Source organism: Chrysochloris asiatica, unplaced genomic scaffold (genome assembly GCF_000296735.1).
Source record: "Chrysochloris asiatica unplaced genomic scaffold, ChrAsi1.0 scaffold00047, whole genome shotgun sequence".
In the NCBI taxonomy this organism is placed as follows: Eukaryota; Metazoa; Chordata; class Mammalia; order Afrosoricida; family Chrysochloridae; genus Chrysochloris; species Chrysochloris asiatica.
The window spans coordinates 9,150,625-9,166,545 of NW_006408565.1; the positions used below are offsets into that span (position 1 = coordinate 9,150,625).

The following is a 15,921-nucleotide window of genomic DNA, read 5'->3' on the forward strand; positions in this document are numbered from 1 at the left end:
CACATCATCAGCTTCACATTCAACCATTCATATAGCTTGTTTCATTATAGTGATTATTATCCCCTCCATATATCATCAGTTAACAGTGTTTCACTCTATCCTCTTCAGCTTTTTTTTTTTGGATTGTGGGGGGAGGACTTGCCTTTTTGGAATTTACAGTCTCGGCTTTTAGGGAAGGTTTTTACATTTGTCTGTGGATATCCAGGGCTCATGTATGAGATTACTAACAAGCATTACTGAATAATCAGATGAGGGACAGTTTGCTATGTCTACTGGGTAGCTAAAGTCTGATCCTCAGCCTATGGTTTGGACGGTCAACAACGCTTGGGCCCACAGGGGCTTGACCTCCTGACCGGATCTGCATGGTCTGCATCAGATTCCTCCTTATTTATTGTTTGTTTAAGGGATGCTGCCTGTCTTAGGCGGTCAGTGCGAATACCTCAGTCTTACCAGTCATTGAAACTCACTGCAGCATGGCAATGGCTCTGTCTTAAGTTGCCGAGGTTCCACGTGATCCTTACCCGTCTCTGGCCACACGTCCAGCATAAACAGCCGCCATCCGAGGAAGGCAGGGAGGGAGGAGATTGGCTGGGGACCCCATACGCAAGATGTTGCCAGCCCACCACCTGCTCTAAGGTGACCAAGCAGGATCACTATGCTGAGGTTCAATCAAGTTCTTAGGGGATCTTACTCTCTAGCAGGGGTAGCAAATTAGTAGCCACTCAGTGCTCACTTTGAGAATTACTTATATCATAAAGTTGAGCATGTAGTTGATGAATATCCACAGACAAGTGTATATTGTTCCACAACCTCCTAAAATGCTGTTGGATTAAGTTCCAATCAAGTTCTGGATTACTGACCATGCCACATATTGCTAATGTCTCTTTTATTGAAATGGGCTTTCAGGAATTAACCAAGAGACTGAACATCTCAGACAGTACTCAAAGTCTCTATCATATTTCACATCTCCCTGGGAAAATCTCAAGTCATTCTCTTACTTCATGTCTGAGACAGAAAACAAAGAAAATTGTTCAGTATATTTTAGAGATGAAGAAAAGAACTTCTAGAAGCAGAAATGGAGTCAGAGAGATGTAATAAAAAGAATCAGGAGTCTCTATCACGAGTCTATTATTCTTTCCCCTCAAGTTCTCCTTGGGTCATTCTAAATAAAATTTTCTAATATTACATATTCCTTCATAGACTAGACAGGATCCACAGATTATCAGAAGCCCTATGTCAACAAGAAGGCTCATTTGGGAAGAATCATGGGCAGAAGAGTATAGTAGGGGTTCCTTTCTTAACTTACTAGATTGTTCTGCTAAAGTACCCAAGGGAAGAAAGCACCAGAGCTAAAGGATTTTGTCAGTCAGTAGAGATCACTAATACATTGTGTTGCCCCTCCATCTATATCCAGCTACTACCTCATGTCCCACTGCTTCTCATTCTGACATTATGCAAACTTGACACCTAAGCTGCCATAGTCACAGCATTAAGTGTGTCCTCAAAGGAGCCTTACAAAACCCAACCTGTTGTTAGTAAGCTACTCACAGATTTTCCTGTAGTTTGCTTGAGTCCTGTTTAGTTCCTAGTTGGCTCATCAAATTCTTTATCTGAGCAGCTGGGGAGAGGAGGAAAACAAGATTTCTTTTAAAAGCTAGAACATTCATCATGAGTATCCTACTTCTGAGATCACCTGCTTCCTCCACATCCTGAGTAAATACATGCAAGAAATAGAAAGGTTGCTATGATCAAAACCTTGGCAAATACACTGCTCCTATTGAGGCGTTCTGCTCCCGTAAGGATTTACAGCCTCAGACACCCTGGGCAGGGTCACTGTGAGTCGGAACCAACTCCACGGCACTTAACAACAACAAGTACATTATCTTATTTTCTCCTACAACTAATTATAAAGTTCACCTTTCTTCTATAGAGGGATGATGTCACAAAGCAGAGGTTTGTTTGTTTTAATCACCTCCAAGGAGCTCTGGTAGCGTAGTGGTTACGAATCGGGCTGCGAACCTTAAGGTCAGCGGTTCGAAACTACCAGCCGCTCCGCGGGAGAAAGATGAGGCTTTCTACTCCCGTAAAGATTTACACCCTCGGAAACCCTGTACAGGGTCGCTATGGGTCGGACCCGACTCGATGGCACTTAACAACAACAAAACAACAAGGAGCTCTGGTAGCGTAGTGGTTATGACTTGGGCTGCGAACCTCAAGGTCAGCAGTTTGAAACTACCAGCTGTTCCGTGGGAAAAAGATGAGGCTTTCTGCTCCTGTAAAGATTTACAGCCTCGGAAACCCTGTACAGGGTCACTATGAGTCGGAAGCGACTCCACGGCACATAACAACAACAACAAAGACTCATTAATTTCCCCACATCTCTCATTAGCTAAAAATTAGATTATCTTTTAAAGAGCCTTGATACCATATATCAATTAGCAATAATACTACACTTAAATTCACTAACACAAATTTTTTTCTGCAGCAGACATTTTTTAGAAAAGCAATTATATTTATTACTATTATTAATAGGTTACCATTTTTTGAGCACCTCTATGTGTCAGGCATTCCACTACAAATTTTGTATACATTATCTTACTAATTTTCACAGCAAACTCAGAAATAAATACATCTTCATTTTGCAGACAAAGAAATACACTTGGAAAGGTTAAGTTTCTTATATAAGGATACATAATAAGTTTGTTGTTGCTGTAAGTACCAGTGAGTTGATTCTGACTCATAGCGATCCTGTATAGGGTTTCCAAGGAGCAGCTGGTAGGCTTGAACTGCAGACCACCTGATTCACAGTTCAGTGCTGATTCTACAACACTACGCCAGGAGTCCAATTAATAAGTGTTGTTGCTGTTAAGAATCATTAAGTCAATTCCAACTCAAAGTGACCCTGTATAGGGTTTCCAAGGAGCAGGTGATGAGCTTGAACTGCTGACCATGTGGTTCAAATCGACCATGCAGTCTAGTGCTTTATCCTACAGCGCCACACCAGGACTCCAGTTAATAAGCTATTGTTGTTGTTGTTGTTAAGTGCCTTCCAGTCAGTTCGGACTCATAGCAACCCGGTATAGGGTTTCAAAGGAGCAACTGGTAAATTTGAACTGCTGACCTTACAGTTCAAACGACTTTGCGGTTCAGTATATTATCCCACAGCGCCACACCAGGACTCCAATAAATAAGTGGTGGTGGTTATGTGCTGTGGAGTCAGTTCCAACTCATAACGACCCTGTACAGGGTTTCCGAGGCTGTAAATCTTTACGGGAGCAGAAAGCCTTCTCTTTCTCCTACGGAACAGCTGGTAGTTTTGAACTGCTGATCTTGAGGTTTGTAGCCCGACTCGTAACCACTATGCTACCAGAGCTCCTTAATTAATAAGTAGCAGGGTCAAAAATTCACCCTCAGGCACGTCAGATTACAATGTTTGTGGCTCTCTCAACTCTGTTCTCTACATCATGATAATGGTCAAATACACAGAACTGATATAGCCAACCACCTTTCCACCATTTCTTATTTTGCTAAAGACTAGAAATGGTCACACCAATCAATACAGGGTTTCTATGTTTGAATCTTGAATGTCTAAACCCATAATTCTGGTCCAGGAAAGCAGAAATCCAAAGGAAATGATCAACTACCAACAAAGAGGAGAAGTTCTAATGCCAACCAGCCAGCCTGGGAGTCTGAACATCTTTGTCTCTCACTGATTTCTACAACAGAAACAAGGCCATGGTGGTGCTGTGGTTTAGAACTTGGGCTGCTAATAGCAGCCAAGGGAAAAAGATAAGGCTACCTGCTCCTGTAAAGATTTACATCCTCGGAAACCCTGTTCTGTTCCGAGTCTGAATCAACTCAGTGGCAGTGGGTTTGGTTTTTTGGCTGGTTATTCTAAGTCTTAGAAGACACCTCTGAAGCTTACACTATAAGTAAAAAAATGAGATAGCAAACAAACACAGCAGGTGGTGATAAGCACAATAGTGAAAACCATAGAGTCAGGTAAGGGCTAGAATGGCAGGGTGGTCAGAGAAGACCTCACTGATAAACTGACAATGAGCAGAGATCTCAAGGAAGTGAACGATGAAAGTGTGCAGGTATCTGGGAGGAAAGCATTTTAGGCAGAGGAAGTAACAAGTTCAATCTCCAAGGCAAGAGTGCTTGTTGTGATGGAAGAATAGCAACTGTGAGCAAGAGGGAGATGATAAAAGCAACGGCCAAAGGGGTAGTATGGAGCGAGATGATACAGGGCTCGTAAACTATTGTAAGGACTGCAAACTTTAATGAAATGGGAAGTCACTGATGAGTTTTGATCAGAGTCATAATAAACTGTTAATAAACTGTCACACACACAGCTAATTCCAATAGTTACATTCTGTGAACCACATAAGGCTGACTCTTAAAGGAAACAGAATGTAGCGACACAGGTCAGGCCTGGGTTTCCCCAGTGCTCCATTTAGCCCCACCCTATTTATCTGATACCTCCCTAACTTAATAACCCTCTGCTCCAGATAACATAATGTCCTTGCTCCAATCTGTTCCCTTCCCCAATTCCCTCCCACCTACAGGAATATTCCTTTGTACTCACCAGAGTCCAGTACAGTATCAAGCACCCAGTAAGTATGTAAAGAATTGCTGATAAACTGATTTCACGTCCCTTTTATATTACAGCACTTTCTCTATGGCAAAAGATATGAATGAGACCTGAAACCTATGCCACAGTTGACCATTAGCTAGATGTTTGGTACTAGGCAGGTTATTAGGCTGGAACTCTTTTCTTAAATTGTATAAGTCATTTATTTAGATTTAGCCAACATTTACTAAGCTCTTATTATTTGCCAGAGTATCTATTACTTGTATGCAATTGTTTTGTTTTTTCACTAAACCTTCACAACTCTGTGAATTCTAACAGGGTCACTATGAGTCAGAACCAATTCTACAGCATTTAACAACAACATCAAGCACCTCCATCACTCCTCAATTCTGAAACTTAATTATAATGAAATACCTCTAGTCACAGAATGATGCTGTGTAAACAAGGGAGTTTTTGCAATCTGCAAGTTTGGCTTAGAGAGGCTCTATCTATGCGCAAGATATAAATGGGACTGGGCTGACCACATACTGCTCATTTGTGTATTTGCCTGAATATACATAAGGCTGACTCTTAAAGGAAATACAATGTAATGACACAGGTCAGGCCTGGGTTTCCCAGTGTTCCATTTAGCCCCACCCTACATATCTGATACCTCCCTAAGGGTCAGCAGTTCGAAACTACCAGCTGTTACAAGGGAGAAAGATAAGGCGTTCTGCTCCCATAAAGACTTACAGCCTCGGAAACACTGTACAGGGTCTCTATGAGTCAGAGCCGACTCCAGGGCACATAACAACAACATACATATATATACAAGGAGCTCTGGTAGCGTAGTGGTTATGAATCAGGTTGTGAACCTTAAGATCAGCAGTTTCAAACTACCAGCAGTTCCGCGGGAGAACGATGAGACTTTCCGCTTCCATAAAGATTTACAGCTTTGGAAACCCTGTTACAGGGTTGCTATGGGTCAGAATCGACTCGACAGCACTTAACAACAACATACATATACACCTCTCCAGAAAACAGCTGAGTTAAATATATAACATAAAGGTGGTGCTGTTGTTCTGTGCCATCAAGTCTGCTCTGACACTGAACAACTCTATGCAACAACAGAATGAAACACAGCCCAGTCCTACGCCATCCTCATAATTGTTATATGTGAGTCCACTGTTGTAGCTACAGTGTCAATCCATCTCGTTGAGGGTCTTCCTCTTTTTTGATGACCCTCTACTTTACCAAGCATGATGATCTTTTCCAAGGACTGATCCCTCTTGATAACATCTCCAAAGTACCTGAGACAAAGTCTCACCATCCTCACTTACAAGGAACATTCTTGGCTGTACTTCTTCCAAGACAGATTTGATTTGTTTGTTCTTCTAGCAGTCCACGATACTTTCAATATGCTTCACCAGCTCCATAATTCAAAAGCATCAATTCTTCTCCAAAGTCTTCCTATTCATTGTCCAGTTTTCACATGTATATGAAGTGACTGAAAATACCATGGGTCAAGTGCACGTTAGTCCTCAAAGTGATGCCTTTGCTCTTTAATACTTTAAAGAGGTCTTTTGCAGCAGATTTGACCAAGCAATATATCCTTTGATTTCTTGATGTTGTTTCCAGGAGTACTGGTTATAGATCCAAGTAAAATTCAATCCTTGACAACTTCAATCTTTTCTGCATTTATCATGATGTTGTTTACTAGTCCAATTGTGAGGATTTTTGTTTCCTTTACACTGAGTTGTAATCCATACTGAAGGCTGTATTTTTTTTAACTTCAACACAAGTATCTCTTAGGATTCTTTCATCAAGCAAGGTTGTATCATCTGCATATAACATTCTGATGCCTTCCTCCAATTTTGATGCCACATTTTTCTTCATATAATCCAGCTTCTTGGATTATTTGCTGAGTGTACAGTACAGATTGAGTAAGTATGGTGAAAGACACATCCCTGAAACACACTTTTTCTCATTTTAAACCTCACAGTATCTCCTCTTGGTCTATATATAGGTTCCCCATGAGCACAAGTCTTCTAAAATCCCCATTCTTTGCAGTATTATCCATAGTTTATGATCCACACAGTCAAAATGCCCTTGGTTTTATTTTTAGTCAACAAAACACAAGCAAACATCTTTCTGGTGTTCTCTGCTTTCAGCCAAGATCCATCTGACATCAGCAATGATATCCCTTCATTTCACGTACTCTTCTGAATCTGGCCTGATTTTCTGGCAGCTCCCTGTCAGACGTACTACTGAGAATTTGTTTTTTTCATCTAGACGTTTCTGGTTTTGTTTGTTAAGCAAACCAGAATTTGTGTGTGTTTGTTTTTGTAGGAAGCCTGGTAGGAAGAAGGGAGGGGGCTATATAGGGTCATTTGCTAGCTAAACACTGTAATTAATCCAAGCCTCCATCAACTCTAAATTTCTGAATACTAAGATATTTTCCTAGAAGTTTCTAGCAAGACTCCAGTATCAGACACCACAAAACTCAAATCATAAGGCAGTTAAGTCTTGGATTAACTAGAATTCAAAGACGTAAAACTTTTTGCATACTGTCCTCTACAACTACAAATACTTAGAATTTATTTTTAAATTTCCATTCAAGTACACTTAAAATGCCAAAAACTAAAGTGGTAATTTTCATAAAGATTTTAATCAAAATGTGTCAATCAAAAGGATTTTCTAGTCAACTTTACAAATGAGAAAACTCCTTGCCAAGTATTCTGGAACAAAACTGTAATTTAGATTGATTTGCTACAATGATTTGAATAAGGATAGTTGAGTATTTTCTATGAAATGCTATATAATTTTAGAATCAGATAACTAGGCCAAAGTCCTTCCTGGTATGCAATTTTTTTTTTTTTAAATCAGCCTTCAACTTCTACCAGTTCTCTCTCATTTTTAAAAGCATGGCCTGGCTAAAACTTTTAAAGACTATAATGCAAATAAATTTATTGTACATTACAGCTAACCTCCGTACCAGAAATTACACTAAACTGAACACTCTTTGTGTGCTTTTATCTGATATCAGCTTTATGCCGAATCTGAATCTCCAAATAAACTTTAATCCAAACCAAAGTCTACCAACCTCTGTCACAGATGGGAAAAAATTCTCTTCATTTGACAACTTCTAGTGGTCTAATATACTATATGGAGTCCTGGTGTGGCACTGTGTGCTAATGTGCCAGACTGCAAAGCCGTTTGAACCTCAAGGTTGGTTTAAGCTCACCAGCTACTCCTCGGAAGCTCTTTATAGGGTTGCTATGAGATGGAACCGACTCAATGGCACTTAACAACAACAATCTAGTATATAAAACAAAAGTAAATTCAACTAAAATAACATAATTTACACCAAATGAGAAAGTGATAGCTTATATGATGATTATAACAAGGAAGTTATTTCAATGTCTTACAGGTTTATGTTCTGTTTTTACATAGCCACAATGAAAACTATGTGATTTGTGAATGCTTTCATGACCCATAGGACATATATTACCCACCAATATTTCTTGCCTCTCCTTTTTCTTGGGAATCTGTTCTAACCTGTACATGCTACTGAATGGTGGGGACTTATATTTCTATGTCATCCTGAAGAAACAGGTCTGATCCCACCCCCCAATTCTACCACAAGAGTCCACTTGGGACATAATGTGTCTTACATCATTTTATCAAAACCATTATTATCTTAAAAAAATGCTTCCCTCGTTATCAGCATGTCTTCCACCATTACTAAAAACCACATCAATGAAAAATTTAAAAGCAGACAAAATATTGGTCATGAAAAGGTTAAAAATAGCCGCTGTATTTGAACAGTAAAGCTCTAAACTAAATGAGTACTAACTCTCCACAGTATAATATTCTGTGATAGTCTACCGAGTGGTTAAGAATAAAAACTCTTAAGACTGCCTATGTCAGATTTTTTTTTTTGCACTTCCTCACTACATAAGTGATTCCACTCCTCTGTGCTTTAGTTTCCTTCCCTAAAACATGGGGATAACAAGGTAACACTCAGCTGGCTGCTATAAGGATGAAATGAGATAACAGAAAACTAAATTTAGCACAGTGCCTGGCACCTAAAACCACTTAATTAAGGATAGCTATTATTGCTATCAAACTCAAGACTATGAAAAAATGTACTTCGCTATGATAGGATCAATTAAGTACATATTGAATGCCAACTAAATAGTGACTGCTGTGCCAAGCACTGTAGCTAAAGAGAAATGTAGAATGCACGGTCTCTAGCCCCATAAAACAACAACTAGCATTTCTTAAGCACTTACTTTGCTGTCCTGGTGGTGTGGCACTATATGCTAAGCACTGGACTGCCAACTGCAAGGATAGCAGTTCAACCCTCCAGCCACTCCTTAGAAAACCTAGACAGGGTCGCTATGACTTGAAACTGACTCGATGGCACTTAACAGCAACATGCAGTATGAGTTGGAATTGACTCAAAGGCAACATGTATGACTTTGGCATGCTGTGATGGACTGAATTATGCATGTCCCCAAAAATTATGTACTGTAATCTTAGCCTCTATGCCTGTGGTTATAATGCCATTTGGGAATGGATTATTTTTGTTATGAGAAAAGACAGGATTATAGTTTAAGGTCTGTCTTGAGTCAATCTCTTCTGAGAAATCATCATTGATCGCCGTTAAGTGCCATCAAATCTGTTCTGACTCATAGAGACACTGTATTGGGTTTCCAAGGAACAGCTGGTGGCTTTGAACCACTAACCTTGTGCTTAGCAGTCCAGTGCTTATCCTACAACGTTGCACCAGAAATAAAAGAGATTAAACAAAGGAGTGAAAGCAAAATGAGGAAGAGAGATGTCAAACCACAAGTAGTTTGCCCAGGAGAAGTAGCTCAAAGAGACAAGACCTTTCCTCTAGAATTCAGAGAAAATGCCTCTCCCTAGAGCTGGCACCCTGAATTCGAACTTCTAGCCTCCAAAACGTTCAGAAAATAAATCTGCTTGTTAATTACCACCCATTTATGATATTTCTATTATAGCAGCACTAGATTTCCAAGAGGTCTGGTTTTAAGCAGCTTATATAAATTGTATCATTTAATCTTCACAATAATATGAAGTCATTATCAACTTTACTTTATGAATGAGAAAAACGAAAAATAGACAAGTAAAGGTATATATATATGTGTGTGTACATTTATACAATTAGTAAGAAGCAGATCTAAGTTCAGTCTGCTTCCTGAGCCTATCCATTTAACTACTAAACTATGATGATGGGGGGATGGGGACTCAGCAAATAATATCACCATTTGTTGAATGTCTCTTACGTACCTGCACTATACTAGAAACTTTCAAACATCCCACTTTAATAATCCCATTCATTTTACAGTTGAGGCAACAGACTAAAAAGGGAAAATAACCTGTCCAAGACTCATGCAGTAGCAGAGACTCAATCACAGATCTGCTAACCTTGAGTTATATTCTTCCATTACTTTCAAAAGGAAAAGAAAGCTTCATTACAAGGGGAAGGATTTAGGCTCAACTCAAAGGATTTGTTTAATTTAGGTAGTGAGTGACTCAAGGAAAGGAGACATATTAAAGAAAGAAGGAAAAAAGTGAGCCAAAAACTGTAAACAGGAACATTTAGAAAAGCAGCTTGCAAAGACTGAGAAGTAGAAAACCTGGCTAGTTTGGGTTAAGATCTCAGAGAGAGGGAAGGTTAAAATTTGATGCAGTAGACACAGAGTGACGGTCTGCTCTTGAGGTGAATGGCACAATGAAAACATGATTTTAGAAACAGCAATGATATGTTCATCTGCATTATCAGGATGAACTCGAACAGAGAAAGACTACTACCATTAGATATACTAGCTTGAAGTATGCTGTTGGAATGTGGGTATTAAGATGATGAAGATCTAAGAGGGTGGAATTAAAAATAAAAAAGGGGGCACATATGAAAATAACTTTGAAAGAAGAATCCATAGGATTTCATGAAAATTAGTTTTAGAAGTTCACTTGCTTTTTATTATTTTAGGAAACAAAATCCTGTCAATAAATTAGCAACAAAAGAATAGAAATGCTGTTTTTTAATCTCTTAAACTAGTTAGCTTTGAGGCTATTGGGTTCCCTATAACTGATCTTGCAACACTTTCTCAGACGGTCCCTTTCACAACAAAGTCAAGTATTTTCCCTCTGTACCCCACATCTACTGATACCAGCCAGCCAATCTTAGCTGTACCTATAACAACCCACACAGTGACCGGCTGATGGGCTCATGTCTGAGACTGAACAATTTCGAAAAAAAGATACTCTCTCAAACTTTCAATGGATACAGGTCCTTGCAGGCCAGTATGGTGTGGGATGTGTCTGAGCTTACATTCAGAGGGTATACTTTGGTATGCCAGCCATGTCTTGTAAAGGTTTGAGGGATAGATTTGAGCCTTTTAACTGGGTAGAAGCAATGTTATTCTTCCAATTTCCTAATTCCTATTTACTTGCCAAAGAATCTCAAGGAAAGTCTTCAATTTGAACTGCTTGGAGACATAAAGTGTGGTAAGTAGCACACAGTAAAAGGAAAAAGAGACAGAGAGTTCAAAGATAGCAGCAAAACTTTGTTCATTCAAATGAACTGAAAAATAATTTACTAAGCATCAAGTATATGGTCTGATGCCTGGCTATCTCTCTGACCTTTTTTTCCTACTATGCTTCCCTTCTGTAATTGCAGTCTAGCCCCACTGGCCTCCCTGATACTCTTTAACACACCAAGGTCTTTGCTCTTGCCTAGAATAGCTTCTCACATAGCTCCTTCCCTCACTTCACTCAGGTGTCTACAAAAATGTCACCTCCTCAAAGAGATCTTCCTTGACCAACGATCTCAAACAGTATACCCACTACTTTCCTTCTCCCTCACTCTCTATCCCTTTACACTGTTTTAGTTTTCGTTGAGGCACCTGTTATTGCTAAGTGCTGTTTAGTAGATCCCAACTCACAGCGACCCTGTATAGGGTTTCCAAGGAGCAGTTGTTGAGTTTGAACGGCCAACCTTGTGGTTCTCAGTCCAGGACTGATCCTTCAGCACCACACCAGGAGCATCATTACTTGGAAATATATGTGTGTTGTTGCTAAATGCTGGTAAGTCGATTTGGACTCATAGCAACTCCATGTAACAGAGTAAAACTGTCCTACAGTCTTTCTCCCAAGGAGTTTCTGGGTGGGCTCAAACCACCAACCTTTCTGTTAGCAACTGAGCATATAACTGTTATGTCACCAAGACTACGCACACACCCATAGACACACTTTGTATCAGGGGAAGACTTTATTCATCTTCCTCATCCCTCTAACTCTAGCACGTAGAATAATGTTTGACATACAGTTGATGCTCAAAGAATATTTTTCTCATAGGTGAATGAATGAATCTCAGCATATGCTTGGGATTGAGATAAACCAAAACCCCACTGCCTTGTGAATAGCAGCCCAGTTCTTATCCTATAGTACCACCAGGGCTCTTAAAAGGGGCTGAGATAAGTACTAGGAATAAAATGATGAGTAAGTCATGCCCCCTGCCTTAAAGGGGCTAGCAATCTACAGGGAAGATAGACATAGCACATAAGCAAATAGCAGAAAGCTTCACAGCTTCAGAAAAACAAGACACTTTGTATACAAAAGTACTAACTGCTATAGAACTCTAGTAGTAATTTAACAGTTACAAAAAGGCTAGTTGTGGGTCATAAGGAGGAGCCCTTGTGGCGCAGTGGATTAAATGTTGGGCTGCTAACCAGAGGTCAACAATTTAAGGCCACAGGCCACTCTGAAAGAGAAACTGTGGCACTCTTCTTCCATAAAGATTTACAGCCTTGGAGCCCCTATGAAGCAGATCTCCTCTGTCCTATAGGGCTGATAGGAGTGGAAATCGACTCAGTGGCAGTAGGTTTTGGATGACCTGATCATAAAAGACAGACCTGGTTTCAAATTAAGGGATTGTAGGGTCGGAACCAACTTGATGTCACTTAACAACAACTTATTAGCTAAGCAATTATTTAACCTTTCTTACACTGTACCCTGGACTCCTGAAGACTCCTGGTGTGATAATGGAGGATCAGCACTGGACTGTGAATCACAAGGTTAGCGGAGCAAACCCACCAGCTGCTCCTGGGAAATGCTATGCAGGTTTGCTATGAGTCAGAACCGATTTGAAGGCACTAAACAACAACAATAAAGTTAAAGTATCTTTCAAATTGTCTGGAATACAGCATGTACTCAATAAATGTTAGCTGCTAATATTAATGGTTGACTTTAATGGTCCCTTGAATCTAATGCCCAATCAAATGCTGTTGCTGCTGTTGTTAGTTTCTGCCACATTGGTTCTGGCTCATGGCGAGCCCATGCGTACAATGTAGAAATGCTTCACAGGGTTTTCAAGGTCGTGACCTTTCAAAAGCAGATTATCAGGCTCTCTGGGGTCCCTCTGGAGGGGTTCCAATTGACACTCTTTCTGCTAGTGTTGTCGTTACTAAGTGTCATGAAGTCCGTTCCCACTCATAGCGACCCTGTATAGGGTTTTCAAGTAGCAACTGGTGGGTTTGAGGTACTAACCTTAAGGTTAGTAGTCTAGTGCTTATCCTACAGTGACACACCAGGACTGCTTTCAGCTAGTAGTGGGGTGTTTAACCATTTGCATCACCCAGGGACTAGTAAGTCTTATCAGTTCCATCTCCAAGGAAGCCTCTCCTGTCCTTTTTCTTTTCATTCTCACACTGATTTTCAGTTTCTCTCTTCCAGTTCAGTTTACACGTTAATAGAGAATTAAATCCAAGCACCTCAACCCAGCATGTAAAGCCTTTCATGTTTGGGCCTCAACTTCTCTTTCCACCCCTATTACTTTACTGAGTCCATCACTCTTGCCAAATTGAATCACTCAACTTTTCTTCATACATCCCAAGGCATGCCCATTACTGTGCTGTTATTATTCATTTTACTCCCTTCCCCTCTTTACCTTCAAAACTCCAAATTCTTTCCACCATCTTTCCAGACCTAGCTCAAATACCTACATGGAGAAGAAAAAATGGTCTGTCTCTCTCTGCTGAATACACCTACATGTAGTATTTGTACTTCTACAACACTCATCCCTTTCAACTTCATATTTTGTTGTATATGTATTCCATAGGCTCCCTGGGCAAAGAATTTGTGCCAATTCCTCTACTTTTACTTAGTCTGATGAATTTTCTGTCTAACCTGTATTACTGCTTCCTGATAGGAAAAAATTGGAGCTTTATAGCCAGTTGTTGCTCTAAGTTCCGACTCATAGCCACCATGTATAGGATTTCCGGGGAGCAGCTGATGATCTGAACCACCAACCTTACAGTTCAAACCAACCTTGCAATCCTGCACATTAACCCACAGTGCTACAGTCAGTGGATTATCATTATTTTTTATTTCTGGGTTTAATATATATTCTTTTTTCTACTTCCCAATCCTTTCCCATTAGAAATTTTCTGTCTTTCAAGTTCCACATCACTCATTTAAATTTAAAAGCAAAGTGATAGAAGGAAAAAAAAAAGTGATAGTTTATTTTTTAAAATACAGAAAAGAATTGGACCAACTAGTTCTATCTATTAACAGTGTACAGCCAAGTTCACAAAAACGAAGTAGTAACAATGATAACAATCATTGTGCCAAGTAAAGTTGCTGCTGCTGACCTCCTGTTTGTAAGTCTAGCAGCTGATTTTCAGGCACAAGATATAGAATGTATTTAACTCACTCTGCTACAGCTGCACTCAGATCCTAAAGGTGAGGAGGGAGTTTTAGGACAAACAATGACATTCTGAATTCCACCTCTAACTCTGCCATGTCTTACTTGCTATGTGATTGTGGTTAAGTTCCTGGGTGTCTCATCATGTTTGTTCAAAAGACTAGGTAAATGCCAAGAATAAAAGCCTCATGTGACTGAAATTCAAAAATAGATGCAAATCCTTTCCTACAGAAAAACAAAATTAAGTAAAATGAAATGTTTTCGGCGAATCTTTCTTAAACAGGAATCTTACTCCTAAAGTCATTACAGAAAGAAGTATGTATTAAGTCACCCGAAATACATGCACTAGCCACTTCTTCTAATTTAAAGTCGTTGATTTCCGGGGAGTCAGTGACTAAACAGAATGTAAACCTAAAGCCGAAATCAGGAAACAACCTCCGATCCAAACTGACCCAAGAAGAAAGCGAGATGGGTGGCTGGAAAGCGGGTGACCAATGCGCCAAGTCAACGCACTCACTGCTCTCCAGGTTAGTCGGCTACACACACACACACACACACACACACACACACAAACCTCCAGCTGTCAGATCTGCTGTTTCGGCCCCAGCACCACGGGGCCAGGACTCCTAAGAAGAAACTCAGCTTCAGCTGGGGCTCGAGACCCTAAGGAGTCGGGCCCGACAGATTTGGGAATGGCAGCCCAGCTGCCCCAAAGTGGAGAGCCCTACACAGCCTCAGGTGTGGCTTTGGTCGTGGCTCTGGTTCGGTTCCGCGTACCGGCAGCCTCACCAGGCCTGTCCCGGGACGCCCCCGGTTCCCGCCCCCCAAACCAGTCCCCCGTCTCACTGGCTTGGCTGATCCGTTGGATGTTGCCACTGCATGTCTGGATAATGCTGTTGAAGTCCCGGAGCTGAGGCCCTGCGGGCCCTGGGTTCCGGTACATGTCTAAGGGACCGTAGGACATGACAAGGAGCTGAGACCCGTTCGTGCTGCACTGAGCTCCAGCCGGAAGCAGCTGCCACACAAGCCAGGCAAGCTGACGGAGAAACCGGGAAGAAAAAGGGCGTGGAAGGAGCTGTGGTAGCGTGCGCACTAACCCCGCCCCTCACGCAGCGCGCACGCGTCCGCGCCCCCCACCCCCGACTAGCTCCGTACTGCGCAGTCGCTGTTGGAACCAAGGCCTCTGACAGTAGCTTAGACGTTCGACGTACAGAAGCTTGGCAAAGCGGGGGGTATGACGTCACATAGGTGGGACTAAGACTGGATACTGGGGTGGCGGTGATGTTTTTCATCGAAACACAGTGACACTCGGCGAGAATTTTAGATTTGCATAAATTGTAACAGATGATCTCAGCCATGACATCCTTTTATGTTCTGTTCTGAAGATTCAGGCCTAATTATGGGGAAGTTCGGTAACTTCGAAACCAAGCTCCTGAAATCCCTCAGTCCACCTCTATAGTCTCGGGTTTTGACAGAATTTACGGAGCACTTTAGCTATTTCTAAACCACTTTCATGTCTCCCTCCACCTTTCTAATTCTAAACAATAAAATAATAAGATTTATTGAGCCTTTTACTATGTATATATCTTCACTACATTTCACTGGTTTATAAACC

At 40.8% G+C, this 15,921-nt stretch overlaps 1 protein-coding gene across 1 annotated transcript in view; it reads right to left on the reverse strand.

The window, feature by feature from the left end:
• The window catches only part of STX12 (syntaxin 12), a 49,076-nt gene extending 33,744 nt beyond the window's left edge, over positions 1-15,332 (reverse strand). The window contains exons 1-2 of the mRNA XM_006862229.1: positions 15,153-15,332; positions 1,549-1,618 (exon numbers count right to left, since the gene is read on the reverse strand). Coding sequence (XP_006862291.1) covers positions 1,549-1,618; positions 15,153-15,270 — 188 coding nt within the window. The 5' untranslated portion in view covers positions 15,271-15,332. The remainder of the gene's footprint in view (positions 1-1,548; positions 1,619-15,152) is intronic.
• Between the last annotated feature and the right edge of the window lie 589 nt (positions 15,333-15,921).